At 38.0% G+C, this 23,615-nt stretch overlaps 3 protein-coding genes and 1 pseudogene across 10 annotated transcripts in view; 3 read left to right on the top strand and 1 right to left on the bottom strand.

Moving 5' to 3' along the window:
* Positions 1 to 1,440: 1,440 nt before the first annotated feature.
* LOC132178638 (pentatricopeptide repeat-containing protein At4g13650) lies at positions 1,441 to 11,770 on the top strand. Of its 8 annotated transcripts, none has more exons than XM_059591117.1 (5): positions 1,441 to 4,907; positions 5,059 to 5,222; positions 6,237 to 6,468; positions 6,584 to 6,708; positions 11,340 to 11,770. In XM_059591117.1, the coding sequence occupies exon 1, from the start codon at positions 1,521 to 1,523 to the stop codon at positions 4,791 to 4,793; it is 3,273 nt and encodes a 1,090-aa protein (XP_059447100.1). In that variant the 5' UTR covers positions 1,441 to 1,520; the 3' UTR covers positions 4,794 to 4,907; positions 5,059 to 5,222; positions 6,237 to 6,468; positions 6,584 to 6,708; positions 11,340 to 11,770. The 8 variants fall into 8 exon arrangements, with proteins under 8 accessions (XP_059447100.1, XP_059447098.1, XP_059447093.1 ...); XM_059591115.1 differs by having other exon boundaries at positions 11,327 to 11,770; XM_059591110.1 differs by having other exon boundaries at positions 11,289 to 11,770.
* LOC132178639 (protein NDH-DEPENDENT CYCLIC ELECTRON FLOW 5-like) lies at positions 6,788 to 9,949 on the top strand (annotated as a pseudogene).
* Positions 7,378 to 8,176, top strand: LOC132178241 (NADPH-dependent aldehyde reductase-like protein, chloroplastic). The gene is made up of 3 exons (XM_059590689.1): positions 7,378 to 7,783; positions 7,886 to 7,998; positions 8,144 to 8,176. Exons 1-3 carry the CDS (start codon positions 7,378 to 7,380, stop codon positions 8,174 to 8,176), a joined length of 552 nt encoding a protein of 183 aa, XP_059446672.1.
* A 6,990-nt stretch (positions 11,771 to 18,760) lies between the features above and the next one.
* The window catches only part of LOC132178239 (pentatricopeptide repeat-containing protein At4g13650-like), a 6,927-nt gene continuing 2,072 nt past the window's right edge, over positions 18,761 to 23,615 (bottom strand). The window contains exons 2-3 of the mRNA XM_059590688.1: positions 21,777 to 22,141; positions 18,761 to 19,096 (exon numbers count right to left, since the gene is read on the bottom strand). Of these exons, the coding sequence (XP_059446671.1) occupies positions 18,761 to 19,096; positions 21,777 to 22,141 (701 nt within the window). The remainder of the gene's footprint in view (positions 19,097 to 21,776; positions 22,142 to 23,615) is intronic.

Genomic DNA, 23,615 nt, shown 5'->3' with positions numbered 1-23,615 from the left:
GCCAGCCAGGGGTGGCCGAACCAGCCCCATTGCCTATGGGAGTGGTTTGGCCATCCCCCACTTGTGAAAGGGGGTGGTTCGGCCACCCCCTATGTGCCATGAGCCACCCTCGTTGGGCCTAGGGTTGCTTTAGCAGTCTAGATTGGCCCTTGTGGATGGTGAACCCCCCTTGGGGTGGTTTGGCCACAAATGCAAACCCTATAATTTTTTTTTCTTCATTTGGCCCTTGGGTGGCCGAACCACCCCCAAGGGCCATGGGGTGGCCAGCCACCCCCTATGACCGATATGAGGTGGCCGGCCACCCTATTATTATTTTTTTTATTCATAAATAATATTCTTTTGTTTTTTAATTAGTGGGATAGGTGTCTCATTTGTGTCTCTAAGATTTCTGAGAAGAAATCTTAGCCATTAACTTGATAATCTCCAATCCATTTGGATTGGAAAGGGTCCGAATTCATCGTGCGCACACATTTTCCTGTTAATTTTTTAATATTGTTGGGCAGTGCTTATAGGCTATTTATTTTGGATTGGACACAAATTTTCGATGAAATTTTTTTGGCCTATTTTAATAAATGTTAAGTGTCATTTAACATGTTTAAATTTATCAAAAATCAATGTTTTGAAATAGTTTAGTGGAATGACAATAAATGACTGTTAAGAATATTAAAGAAAATATGTGCGAGATGATACTTGTCAATTATTAGAGTGGGTTGGAGGAAATTTCTTCTAAATTTGTTTGGAGGAAATTTCTGTCGTTTTGGATATACAAAGTACTCTTCCTCCAAAATGTACGTTGGTGAAAATTTTTTCCTAATTCAATTTAGGGTTAATAAATTTTTTAGTACTTAGGTTTTCACTTTTTTATTTTTTCCCACTTAAGTTTTAATTGGTATTACAGATGATATCTGATTTATGGGTAAATATCGGTTTAGTACCTCCGTCACCATTCCGTCAATCAAACTAACGAATTGACATGTGTTCTAACAAAAGCATGCCTCGTGTCCGAAAAAATTAAAAGAAAAAAAAATCATAAAACTAATTAAAATAATTAAAAAAAATCAAAACTTACAAAAAGAAAAAGACAAATATGGTGTGGCCTAGCCAATGGGGGTGGCCGGCCACCCCATTTTGGCCATTGAGGTGGCTCAGAGCCGGAATGGAGTGGCTGAAATTAGTTCGGTTGATAGAATGTGACGAAGGTATTAAATTGGTCTTTATCCATAAGTCAAGTATCATCTATAATACGATTTAAAACCTAGGTGAGAAAAAATAAAAAAAGTGCAAACCTAGTTACTAAAAAGATTATTAAGTTATTAACCCTCCAATTTATTAAATTGACGTGCGTTTTTTTCCTAACAAAGTGATTTGAGTTTGTTAAGGATATAAATATTTTGTGATAAATGTTTGATTTGCTTAATTGGTTTGTTCGTCTTTGCAGTAGGCCTTCTGCAGTGGTCCTAAGGCCATGAATGTGGGAAGAATCGTGTTTGGCTGATAAGAAGCTGGTCTTCGGAGATTAGATGCTGACTCTTTTATCTTCCAAGTATCCTCTTCAAATGCTTCTCGCTCCACTTTCTCTTCGCGGGTCCTTCCCATATTCCTTGTTCTATCACTTCCCGCGTGCATTCAAACGCCAAAGCACTGTGAAACCCGCTACAACGTTTCATAAGGTAATCCCACTTTGCAATTCTTTTATGCAAAACCATGTTTTGCTCGGAATAAATTTAGCTGGTTTTAGTAACACCGCCGTATCCCATGCGTTCGACGAATTTCCAGTCCAAGAAAATGAAGAAAATTCAAAGGTATTTGATTTCCTCCATATCATGGAAGAGCGTGGGATTCGTGCGAATTTTCAGACCTATCTATGGCTTTTAGAAGGGTGTTTGAATTCTGGGTCTTTAGGATGTGGGCAGAAGCTGCACGGAAAGATTTTGAAGTTGGGTTTTGATTCGGAACATGTTTTGTGTGACCGAACTATCGATATCTATATTGCGGGCGGTGATTTAGATGGCGCGATTAAGGTTTTTGATGATATGCATGATAGAAGTTTATCTTCCTGGAATAAAATAATTAATGGGCTTGTGGGGGACAAGTGGACGGGTCGGGTATTAGGTCTCTTTTGCCGAATGATAGCTGAGAATGTGAATCCAAATGAAACAACATTTGCTGGAGTTTTAAAGGCGTGCCGTGGTGGTAATGTTGCTTTCCAGTATGTGCAGCAGATTCATGCTAGGATTATTTATCATGGTTTCGGTGCTAGTACACTTGTATGTAACTCGCTGATTGATTTGTATTCGAAAAATGGCTTCATAGATTGTGCTAAAAAGATGTTTGATAGATTATATTTGAAGGATAGTGTTTCTTGGGTGGCGATGATGACAGGTTTTTCTCAGAATGGACATGAAGTAGAATCTATTCTCCTATTTTGCCAGATGCATACATCAGGAATTGCTCCTACTCCTTATATGTTTTCAAACGTTCTAAGTGCCTGCACCAAGATAGAGTTGTTTGATGTAGGAGAGCAGCTTCATGGCCTTGTTTTTAAGGGGGGGTTTTCTTCTGAGATGTACGTGTGCAATGCTCTTGTGACATTGTATTCCCGCTCAGGAAACTTGATATCTGCTGAACACATTTTCAGCACAATGCGATACAGGGACAGGGTTTCATATAATACCCTCATCTCAGGGCTAGCTCAGTGTGGATTTTGTGATAGAGCTCTAGAATTGTTTAAGAAAATGCAGTTTGATTGCTTGAAACCAGATTGTGTTACAGTTGCAAGTTTGTTGAGTGCCAGTGCATCTGTTAGAGCTCTCCATACAGGGAGGCAACTCCACTCATATGCAATAAAATCTGGAATGTCTTCAGATATTATTCTTGAAGGTGCTCTGCTGGATCTTTATGTGAAATGCTCAGATATAGATACTGCCCATGAATTTTTCCTTACGACAGAGAGTGAAAATGTGGTCCTATGGAATGTTATGTTAGTTGCTTATGGGCAGTTAGGTAATCTGAGTGATTCGTTTGAGATATTTAGACAGATGCAGATTGAAGGCATGATACCCAATCAATTCACTTATCCAAGTATACTGAGAACCTGTACCTCTTCTGGAGCTCTTGATCTAGGAGAGCAGATTCATGCTCAAGTCATGAAGACTAGCTTTCATCTCAATGTGTACGTCTCCTGTGTGCTCATAGATATGTATGCTAAGCTTGGAAAACTTGATACTGCCCTGCAAATTCTCAGAAGATTAACTGAGGAAGATGTTGTCTCTTGGACTGCTATGATTGCAGGCTATGCACAACATGATATGTTTGCCGAAGCTCTTAAACTTTTTGAAGAAATGCAGAATCGAGGGATCCGATCTGATAATATAGGATTTTCAAGTGCAATTAGTGCATGTGTTGGTATTCAAGCACTCAATCAAGGACGACAAATCCACGCTCAATCGTGTGTCTCTGGTTACTCGGATGATCTTTCAATCAGCAATGCACTTGTTAGTCTTTATGCTAGATGTGGTAGAATAGAAGAAGCATACTTTGCATTTGAGAAAATTGATGATAAAGATAACATATCATGGAATGCATTGATATCAGGGTTTGCACAAAGTGGGTACTGTGAGGAAGCACTGCAGGTATTTGCTCAAATGAACAAGGCTGGAGTAGAAGTTAATCTATTCACATTTGGCTCTACAGTTAGTGCAGCTGCCAATCTAGCAAATACTAAACAAGGGAAGCAGATCCATGCTATGATTCTAAAAACTGGGTATGATTCAGAAACTGAGGTTTCTAATGCTTTAATCACATTGTATGCCAAGTGTGGTAGTATGGATGACGCCAAGAGAGAGTTTTATGCAATGGTTGAAAAAAATGAGGTCTCGTGGAATGCCTTGATTACAGGCTATTCTCAACATGGATGTGCTATTGAAGCAATACATCTTTTCGAGGAGATGAAGAGGCTTGGTATGATGCCTAACCATGTTACCTTTGTGGGAGTTTTGTCAGCCTGTAGCCATGTGGGTATGGTGAACGAGGGGCTTGGCTACTTTGAATCCATGAGCAAAGAGTATGGCTTAGTGCCTAAACCTGAGCATTACGTTTGTGTTGTGGATCTTCTTGGCCGGGCTGGGTTTTTGAGCCGTGCAAGAAAATTCGTGGAGGATATGCCAATTAAACCTGATGCAATGATTTGGAGGACCCTCTTGAGTGCTTGTATAGTTCATAAGAGCATGGAAATTGGAGAGTTTGCTGCCCGTCATCTTCTAGAATTAGAGCCTGAAGATTCAGCCACTTATGTTCTCTTATCGAATATATATGCCATCTCTGGGAAATGGGACAGTAGGGATAGGACAAGGCAAATGATGAAAGACAGGGGTGTGAAGAAAGAGCCCGGCCGTAGCTGGATTGAAGTTAAGAACTCAGTTCATGCATTCTTTGTTGGTGACCGTCTCCATCCACTAGCAGATAAAGTATATGAATACTTAGGAGATTTGAATAAACAGGCAGCTGAAATTGGTTATGTGCAGGACCGCTATACCCTTTTGAACAACGTGGAGCAAGGGCGGAAGGATCCAACAGTACATATTCATAGTGAGAAATTGGCAATTGCTTTTGGACTCCTTAGCTTGTCAAATATGATTCCCATACGTGTGTTTAAGAATCTTCGTGTCTGTAATGATTGCCATAATTGGATTAAGTATGTGTCAAAGATTTCAAATCGAGCTATTGTCGTAAGGGATGCATACCGATTTCATCATTTTGAAGGTGGTATATGTTCATGTAGAGATTACTGGTAAGTATGACTGAATAAAGTTGATCAAGAAAATAGGAAATTCGTTGGATCGTGCCAAACACATTAGATGTCAGAGTATGATTGTACCCTCTACTCAGGTTTCCTTACTTGAAGACTGGTAAGACCTCCAGTCTCAACTTAATTTTTGATTGCTAATTTTTGTTTTGTTAGTTCCTCAATCAGATTCCAAGCAATTTAATTGTTTCACTATTATTTTTGAAGACTTCTGCAAATGTATATTTCCCATTGTTCTCTTTCTCTCTCCCCAGGTGAATAATCCAGCAGATCTTGTTCGTGACACAAACTTAGTATATCAGTAGCTGAAGTTGGTGCTTTCAAGATTTTTCAGAAATTTGAAGGACTTGGCATCGTTGATGGTGACTCCAGGAGATATGGCAAGACTTCCCCTTTTTATTTCCAGAGCTTTCTAAAGGTAACCTGTGAGACACTGTTATTGTCAGGGAAAGCATATAATAGCGTAACTTGAACAAGGAGGTCATAAGACTCATAACCAAGGATTGAGGTTCCTATTCTATCAATCAGGCCGCTCATTCAAAATGAACGGTCTAGATTGAGCTGCATAAACACTGAAAAAAAAAAAAAAAAGGGTGGCCAACTACACCAAGAGAGTGGCTAAGGTAGTCCCACCATCTCCTCTTCCTTTAAAGGGGTGCACCCCCTTAGGATGGCCAACCACCCCTCAAAAAGTACGAGGGTGGACGACCACCCCTTAAGGCCCCCCCTTTTTTTTTTGAGCTCGACCACCCCAACTCAAGTGGCTAGGTGGTGAGAGAATGGTTGACCCACCTCAAGCACCCCTTGGAATGGCGGACCACCTCTTAACTTCTTTTGCTTTTTTATTTTTTATTTTTTGTGCTTATGTGACTCAATCAAGGCCGTTTATTTTAAATGAGTGGCCGAAATTAAGGGAATTGCAGGCATGGGCGGAACCACATTGAAGCTTGGGGGAAAAATTTTAAAATATGCCTCTATATTATATGTTTTTTTTTTATTTTTTATTTTTTTTATTTTTTTAATAAAATAGACCTTCTAAGTTTAACTTTTTACCCTCCAAAAAATGTTCTTTTTAGTTTTTACCCCCACACCTAAAATTTTAGTGAACCTCGATCCCAGGAGCAAACACTTTTTTTTTTTTTTTTCTTCCTATAATTTGTGATTTATGACGAGATTAACATACCAAAGCCTTAGCAAATCATTTGGGCCATTTAGCTCTTTTTACTTTATTTTGTTCTTATTTGGGGCAATGGCTAGAGTCATTTCTGATATATTATTCTCATTAGGAAAGTTCATGGATTCTTGAGCAGAACTAAGGAGCAAACTCTAAGTTTCAGAATTAGATGTCAGAAACTGTTGGAACGTGCTAACCAGTAGAGTGTTTATATTCTTCAAATTTTGATCTTTTCTCAAATTTGATGTTCTTTCTCAGGTGAATAAAACAGCAGATCCTTTTGATGACCTATTTCTGTGCGAGCGTGTTCTATTGAGCATTAGTTATTGGACATCTGGACTAAATCCAAAGTGCCTCTCCCAGCTTTTACATATAAGTACTAGAAATTGGTGCATTTTAAGATTTTTTTTCTGCGATTGGGGGTGTCTTTGCTGATAGCATTGGAGATATGGCGAGGGTTAGTCCTTCTTATTTCCGGGTCTTTGAAATGGTAAGCAGTCCAATATTTTTCTTTTCTTTAGATTCCTAATGCTTTGGAATGCTAGAAAGACTCGCTTGGTTTGAGAAGTCAACTTCTTGAGTAAACCATTAATTTCATCATTCAGAACCAATCTTTAATTCATCTCCTCACCTGAAGAGTGAAGACCTAAACTTGTCCAGAATCAATGGATTTTCAAGCACCTATTGAAGCCAATATTGATGGAAAAGGGCATGCCTATTCTTATCCCAGGTTGGTTTCTTCCTCCAAATTTGTCATAATGCTTTGCTGACTTTGCTAAAATCTGTTAATTACTTTTTTTTTTTTTTTTAAAAGAAAAAGTTAAAACCTCCTAATTACCTGAGTTAAGCCTAAAGTGCAGATCAATAAATGTTCATCAGGAATTAGGATCTATTTTTATATAAATCCAACTATTGGAATTTCTACAACTCAGCCACCTTTGACTTTCTATATGAAGTTTCGATCTTTGGCCATTCATATGAACTGTGAAGTAATCAAAAGAGCCTTATGTATGCAGTGACGCAATGAATATTGGCTTTACAGAGCCTTAGGTGTGCAGTGATGCAACCACCTTGTCATCAATTGGCAACCTAGTGCCAAGTCATTATTTCCCCACCCAAGGCTAAATTAATTCTTAAACAACGAACAGTTTTGATATCGTAAGTTTGTAACACCTTTAGGTTTGCAAATGTTTGACCCTACAAAAGAAAAAAAAGGAATTGAACCATTTCGGTCAGGAAGAGAGGATTTGAGTTGACAATTTCTACATTCAGATTTATGAAGCTACCCAGTCTCTCGGGAGTCCTATGGTAATTTTCAATTATAAAAGCATTACATATCCTCTATCATTTCTAAACCCCAAAACAATCAAATACAATTTTCAGTCACTGAATCTCCGTTATGACCGAGGAAATTACCAGGGAACACGCTTCCTCTTCTTCTCGACTTGACGGCCGGGTAGCAATCATAACCAGTTCCTCACGTGGCATTGGCCGTGCCATCGCCATCCGCCTCCACTCCCTTGGTGCAAGGGTTGTGCTCAGTTATGCTTCAAGCTCAACAAAAGCAGGTCTTCTAGCGTCTGAGTTCAATGCCTCGTCTACCCTTTCTCAGCCTCAAGCAATTGCAGTTCGAGCAGACGTTTCAGACCCAGATCAGGTGAAGCTGCTCTTCAATAGGGCTGAACAAGAATTTGGCTCAATCCACATCCTTGTAAACTGTGCTGGGGTGCTTGATCCCAAGTACCCAACTTTGGCCAATACAACTGTGGACGATTGGGATATGACATTTAATATCAACACCAAAGGTGCATTCTTCTGATGTAAAGAGGCTGCTATTCGGTTGAAACATGGAGGCAATGGAAGAATCATCATGATATCAACCTCGGTTGCTGGATCTCTTCTACCAGGGTATGCAGCTTATGCAGCCTCCAAGGCAGCCGTAGAGACAATGACAAAGATTGTGGCTAAGAAGCTCAAGGGTATGGGAGTGGCTGCCAACGCTGTTGCACCAGGGCCTGTGGTAACTGACATGTTGTTAGGGTAAATCTGAGGAAACGATCAAGAGGATTGTGGATGCCTGTTCTCTGGGACTTGGGGAGACCAAGGATGTAACTCACCTCGTGGGATTCTTAGCTGGCGATGCTGGAGAGTGGATTAATGGGCAGGTGATTAGGGTGAATGGTGGATCTGTTGTTTGAACATCTCTCTCCAGCCTCCACGCCTTCTACTCCTGCTCTGCTTTTCTTTTCTCTTTCTTTTCCCTTTCATTTCATTTCTCTTCAAATCCTCTTCTCGTGTCTGCTCTTTGTCTTACCAGAAAACTATCATTGAATTTGTGTATTCATTTTCTATTGGTATGCTTGATCCCCATGGAAGCGCCTGCCATTAGACCATGGCCTGCAGTTCACTATTCTTACCCAATTTCATTCCCATATCCACTACAACACCTGCTAAACATTTGGTTTCATCCCACCCTTGTCTTCTTCCTCCATGTCGTTTTGTTCACTACTACGATACCAAGAGAGAATTCCCAATGCCAGCAGTGGCTTCAATCCCCTACCAACCCATCAACGTGGACTACTTAGAGCGAGAAGTCAGTGGCCATGGCGTCACCTTTGAAAGTTTTGGTGATAGCTGCGTTGCTAAGATGGGATTGGAAAATGGAAGCACTGCCACCTTGATGCTGCCAAGCGGCTTAATTACATCCTACAAGACTCCCATGTGGCATGGCGGCACGGTAGAACAACTGCTGCACACATCAGTCTCTAAAGGGGAGAATGGTGGATCTGTCATTCAAGCAGGGGTGTCTTTGGCCTTTGATTGTTGCAGTGACGGCCAAGTTTCATGGTCTCTGCGCAATTGGACTCTTCTTGGTATAAAAGGTGTTGCTGAAGAATCTATTCAGGTGTATTTTTTTGTTTGGTTCATGACGTAGACTTCTATTTAATTTAGGTAAATTGTCTGCTCAGTGAAAGAATATTATATGAACTGGTCGAATGCAGGTAGATCTGATAAGCAGGTATTTAGAGAACATGCTTGAAGTAAAATACATTATGATTCTCGAAGAAGATATCTTAAGCTCAGAGCTTGTAGTCTCGAACTCAGTCTTCATTGCTGCAACTGAGGGGGTCCATTGTAAGCCATTTGACAGTGAGCACCCCTGATGCTACTTATGCAATCGGCTTAGAAGGGTTAAATTTCTTCAACAGGCCACCATTTTTGACAAATTTTGGAATAAGTCCTCCGGACTTCGGCTAGAAAAATGACTCCGGTTTTGCCCAATTATGGGGTCAAATGTAACTGAAAGGACCTTTCTCTGGCTGGGGTACAGGAAATCCAAATGCAGAGATTTACTTTAAGTGTACATTTTCATGAAGAGCATTTCTTAGGTGTCAATGTCTAATGTGAAAGGAACAGCAATCAAAGCAAAAGACTTCCAGAATCGAGAACAAAAACATTGGAGAGTTTACCAACATAATGAATTTAGTTTGATGGCAAGAGAAAAATACAACTAGCAGTTTTGAAATTTGGTTGAAAATTGCTTCTAGGTAGATTAAGTTTTTTAACAGGAAGCATGTAGAAGTTGAATCTGTTGAAGTGGTGCTTACATTTTTTTTTTATTTTTTTCTAATTAAAAATGATAGGCCGGAGAGACCAATTGTGGTTATCTTATCTGGCTGTAACCATGATAACACTTATTTGCTGGGAGTCGCACAGGAGGAGCCTAGACGGTGGGAACTGCAAGCGCTCCCTCAAGTCTGACTAAGCCATAGCTTAATCCAACTGCATCAGGGCATCAATGGAAATTCAATAGTCCATACTTTTCGAGTTTCATACTTCATCTTTTTCTTTTGTCTTGATTTAATCAAACATGCCGGGAAAAAGGCTGAGTTCTTTGACATTATATATATCTATATATATATCTTTCCATCTACACGGTATTTGGCACATATATTTTTTACCCTTGTATATGGATAATCTTCATATTTTGGATAATAACCTAATCAATTGTTTGTTAGAAGAATTATTTCGTTAACAGAGAAGTAATATGTTTTTAAGTAGACTTTCAATTCAAAAACAAAAAGGAAGTGTATGTTACTAAATCTACATTACATTTTTCCTGGTGGCTTGATTATTGATTGGTGAAAAAAAAAAAGGCTTCTCATAATAGGTGTCCCTAATTATATTTATGTTACAACAGTTCCATTAGGCTATGGGCGTTAAGTGGTCAAGTATTAACGGAGATGGTTGGTCATACTTACATTGTCTATTTAGTTGATTCATGTCTCTGGACTTGTTGTCAATGGTAGTGTTCTGCAAAGATATAGAAAAGTGATTTTATTTGCTTTTCATGCTTCTATTTAATGAAGTTATTTCCACCGGATTTGCACATGTGATTCTTGTTCATGCGGAAATTTTATTTTGCAATTCCTAAACCCGTAATCAATTTTTTTTCACAGACAAAGAATCGTGTGATAGGGAAAAGAGATAGAAAGAGAGAGATAGGGAAACAGATAGGGAGCAAGAGATGAGAGATAGACTTGCAGTATCAATAGAATAGATGGAGAGAGGGATATTCCTTTCCAGGGGTCTATTTTGAAAACCAAATGGGATCTTAGTGTTTTGGTGTAAAAATTGAAGTCTTTGTATGTAATTTGTAAATCCAATACTTGCATCATCACCTAGCCGTGCTTGCGGATTTCGTGGATAAAGACTTCACAGTTCAACCCGAGAGCACTATCACATTATACACCACCAGGTCATTCTTACACTAGTTATTCCTCTAAGAACCATTGATGGAGAAGTATCAATCTGAAGGGTTATTTGTGTGAGTCTACGAGCAAGTTCCGAGTCGCCACAATTCTAGTAGACTCCTGAGAGCATTGTCATCTTATGTGTCACCTGGCCATGCTTAGTTGGTTGTTCCAATAGACTCCCGAGAGCCTCGTTGTTAGAAGTGTCACCATGATGTGCCTACACCAATGGATTTAATCGACTTTTAGAGAATTCAGTCACTTGTTTGTGCTTATGTTGTTGGGTTGTTCGTGGGAGTTAGCAATGAAACCCTACCAGCCGTGCGTACGGATTTAAGACCGTCCTTACACTGCAGGAAAACCTACTGTAAAAATGCAACCTATTTATATGTGTATTAGTCTTTTTCCCTTTCCAATAAATAGGATATGATGTCCCATTTGTTCAGTGTGAAGCTGATGAGTGCCAAATATTCCATATTTGAGCCCTTTAATTTACATTTGCTAATCATTTAACCGTATTATAATTTGATGTTTCGTGTTAGTTCTGTGTTTTTAGTGTTTTGTAGGTTACTAAAGGAAAATTGCGGTTTTAAGGTGAAAAATGCAGAGTTCGAAAAAAAGCTGGAAAAAGAGCCATCTGAGGAAGTAGAATCGAGCGCACAACCTTACGCTTGAGCCCAGCAGGGATGCACTTGAGCACACCCGCTCCCATTGACAAGCTATCAGCTCGTGAACGCTGTGCCACAGAAGGAACATCACAAGCACGAGTGCGATCGAGCGTACTCGCCTGACAGCTAAACACCAGCGCCGTTTTCAGGGTTAAAAACCCTAGAAACCCCTATAAATAGATTGCTAAGCCTCAAGAAAAGGGGGTTGAAGACCAAGTCCGAAATTTCACACATTTTCTCCCTTTTAGCTTAGTTTTTCTTTAGGTTTAGGATTTATTTTTCATAGTTATGTGTAGCTAATTTCTCAACTAAAGTTAAGGATGAAGCCTCACCGATGAAGAACAACAATATTTCCATGTAAATTAATATTATCCGCTTTTATGGGTTTTAATATTTCAATTGTTTTACTTCAATTCAATTATTGAGATGATTCTTGAATATCTATTCTGATTTACGGATACATGTGATGATTTGAAATAGTTTCATTAATTGATTGCTTGGGTTTTCATTTATCAAAACATTAGATATTCAATATGCTTTGTTCTACCGATACATTTGATGATTTCATTTAAATTGGATATCTTTTGTGATTTACAGATACATATGATGATTTAGTTTAAATTGGATATCTTTTGTAATTTGTACAAAGAACGGATTCATTGAATGATTTAATTAATCTTTGAAGCATAGTAGAAGATACATAAGATTTTTATTGTTAGAACTTTGGATAATATTGATGAACATTAAATATGTTGCTATGATTCGGTGAATGTGGATTTCAAAACGTTAGCGCTTTCTTTTGATTTATTTCATCTTATTTATTTTATGTTTTATTTTCAAAATAAAAAATCAAGTCTTTTTCGGAAATATGTTAAGATTTAATGAGTTTAGATATAATTGTTTTCATAAACATAATTTCGTATGGGATCAACCTCGCACTTGCAACCCTTTATTGCAAACGATTCGTGCACTTGCAAGTAATTAAAATTTTGGGAAAAATTCACTTTACCCCCATGAAGTTTCAGGTGTTTTTTAATTTGAACTCCAAAGTTTAAAAATTGGCAATGTACCCCCTAATGTTTCAAAAATTTTCAATTTAAACCTTTCGTTACTAATTTCCATTAAATTGGATGAAAATTAAAAAAACAAAGCCTGAGGGTAATTACGTAATTTCATAGATTTTCGTCCAATTTGACAGAAATTAGTAACGGAAGGTTTAAATTGAAAATTTTTGAAACATTAGGAGGGTAAATTGCCAATTTTTAAACTTTGGGGATTAAATTGAAACTTCAGGATGGTAAAGTGGATTTTTTCCTAAAATTTTCCCAATAAGTTTTTGGCGTTGTTGTCGGGGAATTGATTGATTTTTGAAAACAATTTATGTCTAAATTGGTTTTATCTTTCTACTAATTATAGCTAGGATTTTAAATTCTGCAATTTGTCTTATTCCTGTTGCTAATAAAAAAAAAAAAAAGATTTTCTTTTTTCTGCTTTTTTTTTTTGCCTGTTTTGCAGCTTCTGATCGACCTTCGTCCATACATTGACTCGAGCTCGAACGCGATCAAGCGCAAGTGCAGCATGCTCAAGCACACTCATGCACAAGGCAGCACCAAGCAAGACGCACAAGCGCAGCAGGCAGCACCACTAACGGATCAGTGCGTCTGCACTTGATCCACTCAACGGTACGCTTGAGCGCACTCGCGCACTAGGCAAACACTGGTTCCTTTGTGCGAACCTGCGCAAGACCAGCTTCCGCGTCAGCTCTAGCACTGCAGGTAGTATCACTGAAGGATCAGCGCGCTTGCGCTCGATCCCACCCAGCCTGCGCTCGAGCGCAACAACGTAGTGGGCTGCACCAACAGACTGGTAGTAGCTGAAAACTTTACCAAATTTATTTTTGGTCATTTTTGTGAGTTTTTAAGTTTTAGTTTTTAGTTTTTGGGTTTTTTATTTTATTTTATTTTTTATTTTAGTTTTATGCTTATGTGTTAGTATAGGTTTTTGATTTTAGAATATTTATTTTTTTGTTTATTTAGTTATTTATTTATTTATTTTTTTAAAAAAGAGAGAATGGTTAATGTTTTATGTGGTTTATTTGCATGCTAAAGAGTGAGAGTGACGCATGGATTTTTCTTTTGATAATTTTAGCAATTTTTCTATACAACATGCTTCTCCTAGTTGTAGGACACCCGGTCTTACCAACTACACTCACAATTTCTACCCACATGAACCATGTTCATATTGTTTCAATCATTATCATCATGTTAGCAATTGTCCAACATTTAGACAATTTTCTAAATTTTCTTATGAGCAAATGAACACCAACTTCTCCATTTTGGGGTTTGAATTACATTTCAATTTCTACAACCCAGACTAGAGCAACCATTTTGATTTCTCATCACAAGCTCAAGATACTGGAAATTATGCTCTGTAAGTTCATGAACTGCACCATCCTGAATATCCGCAGTTCAATAACCAATCTTCCATTCCTTCATCCTGTAATTATCCTCCACAAGAATTATCCTTTGAAGACACACTCATAGCGTGCATACAATCAAATAGTCAAATTATACAAGAGCTTAAGAATTCCACCATGGTCAACAGTCAAGCCTTCAAGAGATGAAAAGTCTCACTCAGGTCAACACTCAAGCTATTGCCAAGATGGAAGGACATGTCAGTCATCTAGTTGCTGAACTCAATAGAATTGGGGAAAAAGAGCTTCAAATTTAGTTGATGGCTGAAAGGCACAACATGATTGATGAGGATGATTCCAACAATTCTTATCATGAGCATGTCCAAACCACCACCATACTTGGGAGTGAGGAAATTGTTGAGGAGACTTTTAATGAGCCAAGTCTTGAGGACTCTTTGAGAGAGTGCTTTGTTCAATTTGGATGTGATCTAGTCCTTAACATGTTATTTGAGCAAGCTGAGATTTTTAATGAGCCAAGTATGGAGGATCTTTTGGAAGAGTACTTTGCTCAATTTGAAAGTGATCTGGATCTTGACATGTTACTTGAGCAAGCTGATGCCTTATTGGATTCCACTCCTAAAATGCAAACTAAGAATGGGGAAACCACTGAGATATCATTCCCTAACCCATCTTCATTAGCTGCTGAGCCTCTCATTGTTGATAGCAAGGAGGAGTAAGTTGAGCACCCAGAGCAAAGTGAGCCCCCAACAGACTCAAATTTGTCTAAGGAAGTGAGTACTGAAGCTCCTTCCTCCATTATTGTCCATCTTGAGATACATCATGAACCCAAAGCTTCACCTCCTTAATATCTCAAAGTGTAGTGATCCAAATAATTAACTAAGCTTAAGTAGCTTAGTTAGCGGGATAATTTGGGCTTTAGGTCACTAAGAACACTAGAAGGGTAATTTGGTCTTTTGGACCAGACGTACACTAGGGTTAGCGGACTTACGCTTTTGTTTGTAGTTCGGACTTACGTGGGGGGACCACCGTACGTATTCTCTGCAAATAGTACATGGACGTAAGCGGGACCACACAGACGTATGTTACTTTTTGGAATACTCATTGGATAATACTTGGGCGTACAAGGCAGCTTTTGGACTGCTGTGTAAATAGTACCAGACATACACTAGGGTTGGCCAGACGTCCGCTGTTTTTCTAGAGAGTTGGTAGCGCCCCTCAGCTATAAATAACCCATACCCCTTCAGTTTTTCACACCTCTCTCTTGTCCCTAGGCTGCCAAAAACCCTTTTGTGAGCGTTTTGTGAGATTGTGAGCGTTTGGTGCTAACAGAAAGGAAGTTCTTGAAGTTTCGCTTCAAGGAGGTAACGCTCTTAAGCCTAGCTCGTTTTTATGTCGTTATGTTGCTTAAACATTGTCTTTGTTGTTGTTTGAGTTGTTAGTTAGCTTTAGCTTTAGTTATGCTTGAAATCTTGTTAGAATGACGTTGTCTTGACTTAGCATGATTTCGTTTGCATGGAGACGTTGTTTAGAGTTAGGAGACCTTAGGAAGCCCTTTGATAGCCTTAGAATTTGGTTATGGAGAATAGGAGGACGAGTGGACAAAATGAGGTTCTCCCTGAAAACCTCGAAGCGGACGTACGGTCTCGCGACCAGACGTACGGTTCGAGATATCACACAGGATGTATGGTCCAAAGTGTGATAGGGAACTTTATTTTAATCAGCCGTCCGATAGCTCTTATTTTCTTGTTTTAGAGTTGTTATGATAGAAATAGGACTAATAGAAGGTTTTTCACAGATTTGGAGAAGCTAGATCATTTGGAATACTCGGAGACGTTATACGACCCAAGTGAGTTTTAACTCACATAATGCTCATTGTTATTTTCCATGCACTGCATGACTATTTTGTGTACCAAAAACATGCATATTTGTAACTCTCACATTACACTTGCTGCACATGAACTTTAGCATTTTGAGAAAAACGTTGTGATGAATGTGTTAAGAAAGTGAGACTTGTAAAAGCATGCATGTAAAATATAGACAAGATAATTTGCATCGTATGACATGGTACATCGGTACGTGTGGTATAATAGCGATGGGCTTACTATATATGTTAGCTTTATAGTCAAATGTATGAGTGTTATGTGGGCTTTGGATCCAATGGTTTTATGACCTGGTGTAGCCATTCATAAATGGCTAGGTTACTACAGGACGAACATCATTAGCTGTGTGGGCCACCCGAGGCCGAACTCGGTCGTGCCACTAGTATTATATACGGTAGCGCTCAATGGCTGGGGCACCGGCATTGTATTACAGGTCCATCAGAATAACACCAACCCTGCTGGGAATAGGTAATATCTCGGGAAGACCATACTGTTGAACAATGACTATCACTCTGTACCACATTCTTGATAAAATCTATCATATGGAACTGTTTCTTACCTTATGAAAATGAAGTTCATTACTAAACTGGAATGAGCATTATTTGCGTTATATTCACTAAGTCTTAGACTTACACTCCTTTTTATTTATGTTTTTCCTTATCATTACGAATATCTGCGCGGTTTAGCTATCCTAGAAGAGGATGCCGTCGGAGTCGACATGGGTGATAGCTTAAGACTTGATTTGGGTTATTTTTTAGGACATAGACTCGGTTTGGTTGAAGTCTATGTGGAAGGATGGTGGAACTGCCCGTAATGATATGATCGAGATTTTAATCTCGTTAAGCCTACTTAAGCTTAGATCTAGGATTTGATTTGTTGATCTTTTGTTGAAACAATGTTGTTATGACATTATGTTATGGTTTGTAATCCTATTTTGATGACGGTCTGATGACTGGTACCGTTGATGATTATCTTTATATTATGAGAATTTATATTTACTCTGGTACATGTGTGGATGTTAAATTTACTGCTCTCTATTTCCTATAGTTTTCGAAAGTCTTCCGCTAAAATTTTCTCGTTTCAACGAGAAAGGTTGAAATCTCTGAGTCTTGCCCGGTGAGGGATAGGGCTGGGAGACGAACCATGGGGTCAATTACCAATTAATTAATTTTCCCATCGGGGTCGTTGCACAAAGAGCCATCTTATGTCAAGATCTTCAAGGACTTATGCACACAAGCGCACAACTCTAGGAACTATCATGCTAAGAAAATCCTTCGAAGCAAGCAAGCTGGCTACCTAAGATGGCGAAACACTCTTTCAGAACGCTATGAAGTTTTAAAGAAGTAAGGATGGAAGGGATTGGTTGGACATCCGGATGATCGGAGAAAGGACTGTAAATTTTATTTTCCGCATTTCAATTCATGATTTCTTTTTTTCTTTTTTATTTTATTTCTTGTCATTTTATTTTCGTTTTTAACAGCAATTAATTTGATGATACTTGTTTTTGCAAGAAGCTATTGCTGTAAGTTTTTGACAGGTGTTCTGGTGTTTAAGTTTTTGGGACGCTCTGGCCTTTTGCTATGTTGTTGTCAAGTTTGAGTTAAATTGTAACTATGGTTTGCATTTGATTGGCTTGCTTAAAGTGTTGAACACATGATCATTTCATTAGGAATCTGAGTCTTATTATGAAGGCCAAATATTTTTCCAATTGCCAAGCTCTTGAAGCTAACCTAGGAAATAAACCTTCATTTGGTTGGAGAAGCATTCATAGCTCCAAGGATTTACTCACCGAGGGATTGATATGCAGGGTTGGAAACGGAGAAAAGGCTCATATTTGGGGTGACAAGTGGGTGCATATCCTGAGTAGTTACAAAATTCACACTTTATCTGATCTTGTACCTTCGGATGCCAAGGTGAGTATGCTAATTGACAAGGATCTAGGCTGGTGGTATCGAAATGTGCTAGCAGATCTATTCAATGAAGAGGAGGTGAAGGCCATAAAGTCTATTCCCTTGAGTTGTACAAACCTAGAGGATAGGCTAATTTGGAGGGGTACAACAAAAGGTCTTTTTTCGGTAAAAAGTGCTTATCATTATGTCAAGGAGATGGAGGATCGTGCCAAAGTTGGTTGTTCTACGGGACTCCACAATAGTGAGGTATGGAAGTTGATATGGCGTTTGAAGGTGCCCAATACTAAAAAGAATTTTATATGGAGGGCTTGTCATGAGATACTCCCCACAAGGCACAACTTGCTTAGAAGAAAAATTGTAAAGGACCCTATATGCTCGATTTGTGGATTACAGGTTGAGACAACTCTTCATAATATTTTGTGGGAGTGTTCCTCGGTGATGGATGTGTGTGTCTACCTGTGGGGAGTTTTCGTAAAAAAAGCTCCAAAAAATATCTTACAAGGGACAAGCTTTTATTAATGTTTTTTAGGAGGTTTGTTTGATAGGTTCGGGATGTTGGATTGATGGATTGTGGATGATAATTGAAATGGAATGGGAAATGTTATTGATAATTCTCCACTTGAGGTAAGAGACACCGATTACACATACGTGTTTGATAAAATACTTCAATGAATCTCTCTTCCCTACTACATTCCAATAAATAGCCAACTCCTACTCATGATAACTACTATTTAAAATAAAGATAACTAATCTTATCTCCACAAGAGATATTTGCTAATAACTTAAATGATACTGACTAACAAATAAGATAACAAGATAACAAGATAAGATAATAAGATAACCTAAACAAGATAACAACTCCTAGATAATTGAGATAACTCTTATCCCTTATTCATCTTCTTTTGATAGGATTACCCTCGGTACTTTGAATTAGGATTCCTAGTGATCACACGGGTAGATTCCTTATCAATTGCCCCTCCTTGGACACGATCCCTGTCCTCAAGGTCGTGGTTCAGAAACTGCTGCCGGAGGCAATCTACATCTACCCAAGTTACATCTTCGAGTTCTTCTCCAGCCATTGGCTCGGCCTAAAAAATGAGCAATTGTTTTGCAACACATCGATGGCCCGGGGTGAATCATTCATTGCAGTTGAAACATAGCCCTTTTTCTCGCCTTCGTTGCATTTCCTCCCATGAGAGCTTCTTCACTTGGGTTGGGGAACCATTGGGTTGCAAAGTGGATTTTAGTGGATCGGTTGGCGGTGGAGTCGTTTTTGTGCATTGCAGCTCATCCTCCCTCATGCGCGCAAATTCCATGGCCTCTCGCAATGTCCGAGGTTTGAACTTCCTCACATCTGTGGAGATGTCCGCCCTTAAACCTCCTAAAAAGGTGCCGATCAAGGCCTTGTGCGGCCATCCAACCACCCAATTGGCGAGTCTCTCAATCTCCTTCAAATAATCCCTCAAGGGGCCCTGATGTTGCACGCGTGAAAGGGATTCATCATAATGGCTAATTGGGGAAGGTGAGTTGGCAAGCTCCTCCGATTGGTGTATACAAGGCTAATTGGGATGCTGCTTTGAACCCATTAAGCAAGAGAATAGGCATAGGTATTGTCATACGCGATCATGAAGGATGAGTGAGAGCAGCCTAAAGCAGTGTCTGTAATGGTAGTTTTGATCCCACCACTGTTGAGGCTATTGCGGCTGTGCATACGCTACAGTTCTGTAATGAAGTTGGACTAACCAAAATATGTCTTGAAGGTGATGCCAAGAATGTGGTGGATGCACTGATTTGTTTGGAGGTAAACTAGAGCAAGATTGGCCATATTGTTGTAGACGCAAAATTCTTGTTGTCGACGTTCACACATTGGGAGGTTCAATATGTAAGCCGTGAAGCTAATTTTGTAGCTCACAATCTTACGAAATTAGCTGCCTGGTTGGGCTTAGATAGAAAGTGGTTGGGAGAAATTTCCGATTGTATCTCAGAGATTATCTGGGTATAGCAAGTTGCTCTATCTTATTGGTTGATGAAATATATAAGACTGTCTTTAAAAAAAAAAAAAAAAAAATCATGGGCACACATGCATATGCCTCTTAATTAATATAGTTGGGTGGTGGTTACACCTTAGCTTAAAGGCAATTTATTTTGGATATATAAAGTCTTTCTTTTAATCTTGTAAGAATCACATGCCGTTAAAAGTGCATGCGAGAACTTTAGGTCGTGCTAAAAATCTATCCAATTTGAACTAAAATTTGTTCATTACTTTTGAAATAAAACAACTTCGTTTTATTATCACCGACCCAGGGGCGGACCTACAGCATGCCTGGGGGGTTCATGGCTCCCCAAGAATTTTTAAGCCCTTTGTAATTATTTAAAAAAATATATATTATGCCCTTATAAGGGCCCCTACAAGGTTTTCACCCCAAGAAAAGTTTTAATTCCTGCCATATACTATACCTCAAAAAAAGTCATTTCCTTGTCAACTAGGCAACTAGCTTAAAAAAAAACTATATACAAACTTTTTATAATCGTAACTGATAGAAAATAAATCTATAAAAAAAAAAAATGACAGATAAAAGATAATAAAACTGAAATTAATTAGCTTGTTTAAGAGGTAGGCATAAAATTTATTAGTGTAGTAGTACTAAAATTTATTTGGAAAGTGAGAACTAGGCATGCCTCTTTCAGCCGATGTACTAATTAAAATGCAACACCTTTAGTTTTTTTTTAAAAAAAAAATTAGATAACTTCTTTTTTATTATGTTATTTCATTTCTTGTTCTAATTCATTTTTTGTTTTGCAGCATTCAACTAAGACATGATTGTGTTTAATTTGTTTCTAAGAAATTCCTCAAGATAATGCTTATTCCTAAAAATTTACCCAAGTTTCTTAGACCCTATTAATTGTGCGTATTTTATTTTGCCATTAGTTTATATTATTATGTATTTGTGATGTCGTTATATTAAAATTTTGAATATTTACTTTGATTAAGATTTTTTTGGCTAATTTAATTTTACATAAATGCGTGAACACACATAGAGGGATTATATATATGTGTGTGTAAAAGTTCGGACCACCCACAAAAAAATCCTAGTTCTGCTCCTAACCACAAACAACTTTAGGTCATGCTCTTTATAGCGTACTTCTCTCAGGAAGCCTAAATTTGAGATGAAGCTTCTGACGCATCAATTCATTTCAACTTTACGAACCAAGTACTAAAAAGTCAACAAATATCATTAAAGATACATTTATGTTTCCCACTCATCATTTTCAGTCCAAATGAACTTAATAATATCAAGTTAGTTATAGTGAACATGTATTTTTGTCTTTTTACTTTTTAAGAAGACAAAAATATTCATCTACTCTAATTAACGGGATATTCTCTAGTTCAAATGAAATTGAGAGAATTCTAATTCCTAAAAGAGGGATCAGGATTTGAGATTCTCTTAATCATATCCATGCTTTACATCTAACAATCCACAATGTGTCAGTTGTCACACAAAATAAATGCCAAAGTTAATTAAACTTTAATGCCTCAATGAACTAGAGAGAGAAAATAAATTGTCATTAACTTTAGCATTTATTTTGTGTGACAACTGGCACATTGCATATTGTTAGATATAGAGCAAGGCTAGGATTTAATAATAAGATGATCTCAAATTTGAAAGAAATTTGAGGGGATCATAGATATATAAAAATTGATAACAGGAAACTGACGCCGGGCAGAACTAGGATTGTTCTGACAGCGTATAAAAGCAGCAGAAACTAAGATTTGAAGATAGAAAAGGGAATTCAGGAAGAGAGAAAATAACAAGTAGGGAAGAGAAAATCCCTAAGTGCCCCAAATAAGCAAACAGAGAAATAACTCTAAAGACTTAAATTTAATTGATAGTATAAACTGGATTGAAAAACAACAAAGACTAGATGCCTTTATATAGGCTAGGCACCTCCTAAACTAACAAGGAAAAGGAAAAGCAAACCTAATTGGAAAAAGAAAACAAATCCTAATAGAAAAAGGAAAACAAATCCTAATAGAAAAGGAAAAACCCAATCCTTATTGAAAAAGGAAAACTAAAACACACATGCATAATTAAAATAACAATTTTCTAAAATTCCTCCTGCATCAGTCTCTCCAAGTTGGAAAGAACTCGCCCTCGAGTTCAAATCATCTTTTCCTCTATCTTTTGGATGTCCAATTAATCCCTTCCATCCTGTACTTCTTAACATCAATGCAACTTGATACCGGAAGAGAAACAATTTACAACCCATCACAACATGACTGCGAATGGTAGTTTGAAAATTCTTCATATCATATTGAGATAATTCAATCTTCACACGGTATTCATTTATCTTCTCCCATTCGTGCGGCATATAAATCTCCCAAAAAGGATCAACTATTTCTTCCTCATTGAAAATAAAATTTTCCTCCACCTCAATAAGATCTTCATCGTCGACATATGTATCATAAGTTGGTGGAGAATTCCAATCCACGAAACATTGAGAAGGATCTTCAACATCTTCCTCATATTGAAACTCTTCATCAACAAACTTAATTCCAAAGTCTAAGTCTCCATGTCGTTCATCCCGAACACGCTGTTCCCGAAATAGAACAGGCTTGTGATACGGGTTCTCGAAATTGGATTTTGAATTGCGACCGTCAATATCGCAATACATCTCCAAGTTTTGCGCCGCTAGACGCTGGGTTAACTCCGCAACCTGCCTTTGCAAATCTTCAATCATCACGTCTTGTATACTGCGCTCATGGTAAGGGACTTCCTCCTTCGGAACCTGTCCACGTCGACCACGACCACTAGTCATGAAAAACTAATGAAAAAAATTCATCCCAAGAAGACGCTAAGCTCTGATACCAACTGACGCCGGGCAGAACTAGGATTGTTCTGACAGCGTATAAAAGCAACAGAAACTAAGATTTGAAGATAGAAAAGGGAATTCAGGAAGAGAGAAAATAACAAGTAGGGAAGAGAAAATCCCTAAGTGCCCCAAATAAGCAAACAGAGAAATAACTCTGAAAGACTTAAATTTAATTGATAGTATAAACTGGATTGAAAAACAACAAAGACTAGATGCCTTTATATAGGCTAGGCACCTCCTAAACTAACAAGGAAAAGGAAAACAAACCTAATTGGAAAAGGAAAACAAATCCTAATAGGAAAAGGAAAACAAATCCTAATAGAAAAGGAAAAACTCAATCCTTATTGAAAAAGGAAAACTAAAACACACATGCATAATTAAAATAACAATTTTCTAAAATTCCTCCTGCATCAGAAACTCTCCAAGGGAGATCACTTCATGTATTCACTCCTAAAGGATAAACTCCGAACTCATGTAACATCCTCCCACCTTAAGAATTGGTTAAATCTAGCTTTTGCCAAGGTTCATTAAACAATTTTTGATATATTTTATTTCATATGTAATAAACAATTTTTGTGAACTCTTTTAAGAGGTGGTACACTTTGTGTTTATGATATCGTTTTGGATATTTTATTTCATATGTATGGTATAATTTTTGTTAACTCTTTAAGATGTGGTACGTACACTTTGTGTTTATGATATCATCATTTTGGATTTAATTGTCTTATGAGATATGAGATTGTATATATGGATTAGATATGTATTGTGAGATATATATGTATAAGATTGTATGAGATTGATGAATGGAGAAAATATTTATGGATTAATCCAATATTTATGGAGAAAATACGCAATACAATATTGTATTGCATATTGTATATCAGAAGAAAATAAAAAATATATATGGATTGCATGGGAAAAATATTTTCTTAAATATTAATTATTGGAGGCGCTTCGCAGCGTAGAAGTGCTTCCATATAGAAATAGGGGCCCTTTACACGCAAGCGCCCCCATTTATGAAAGGAGACGCTTGCCCACCTGAGAGCCCCCTTTTTAGAATGAGGGCGCTTCCTAGGTAAGCGGCCCCTTTTTTAGGCAAGCGCCCCCATTTATGAAAGG

Source organism: Corylus avellana, chromosome ca4 (genome assembly GCF_901000735.1).
Source record: "Corylus avellana chromosome ca4, CavTom2PMs-1.0".
In the NCBI taxonomy this organism is placed as follows: domain Eukaryota; kingdom Viridiplantae; phylum Streptophyta; class Magnoliopsida; order Fagales; family Betulaceae; genus Corylus; species Corylus avellana.
Note: the sequence above shows the minus strand (reverse complement) of the source record. Positions and strands in the feature narration are given on the sequence as shown.

Excerpts from the sequence above, each read along its gene's own strand:
- LOC132178638 (XM_059591117.1), top strand. The coding sequence starts at position 1,521 with ATGCTGACTCTTTTATCTTCCAAGTATCCTCTTCAAATGCTTCTCGCT.
- LOC132178241 (XM_059590689.1), top strand. The coding sequence starts at position 7,378 with ATGACCGAGGAAATTACCAGGGAACACGCTTCCTCTTCTTCTCGACTT. Across the intron at positions 7,784-7,885 it reads ATTTAATATCAACACCAAAG|GGTATGCAGCTTATGCAGCC; the intron begins GTGCATTCTTCT and ends CTCTTCTACCAG. Across the intron at positions 7,999-8,143 it reads CTGTTGCACCAGGGCCTGTG|GTGATTAGGGTGAATGGTGG; the intron begins GTAACTGACATG and ends ATTAATGGGCAG.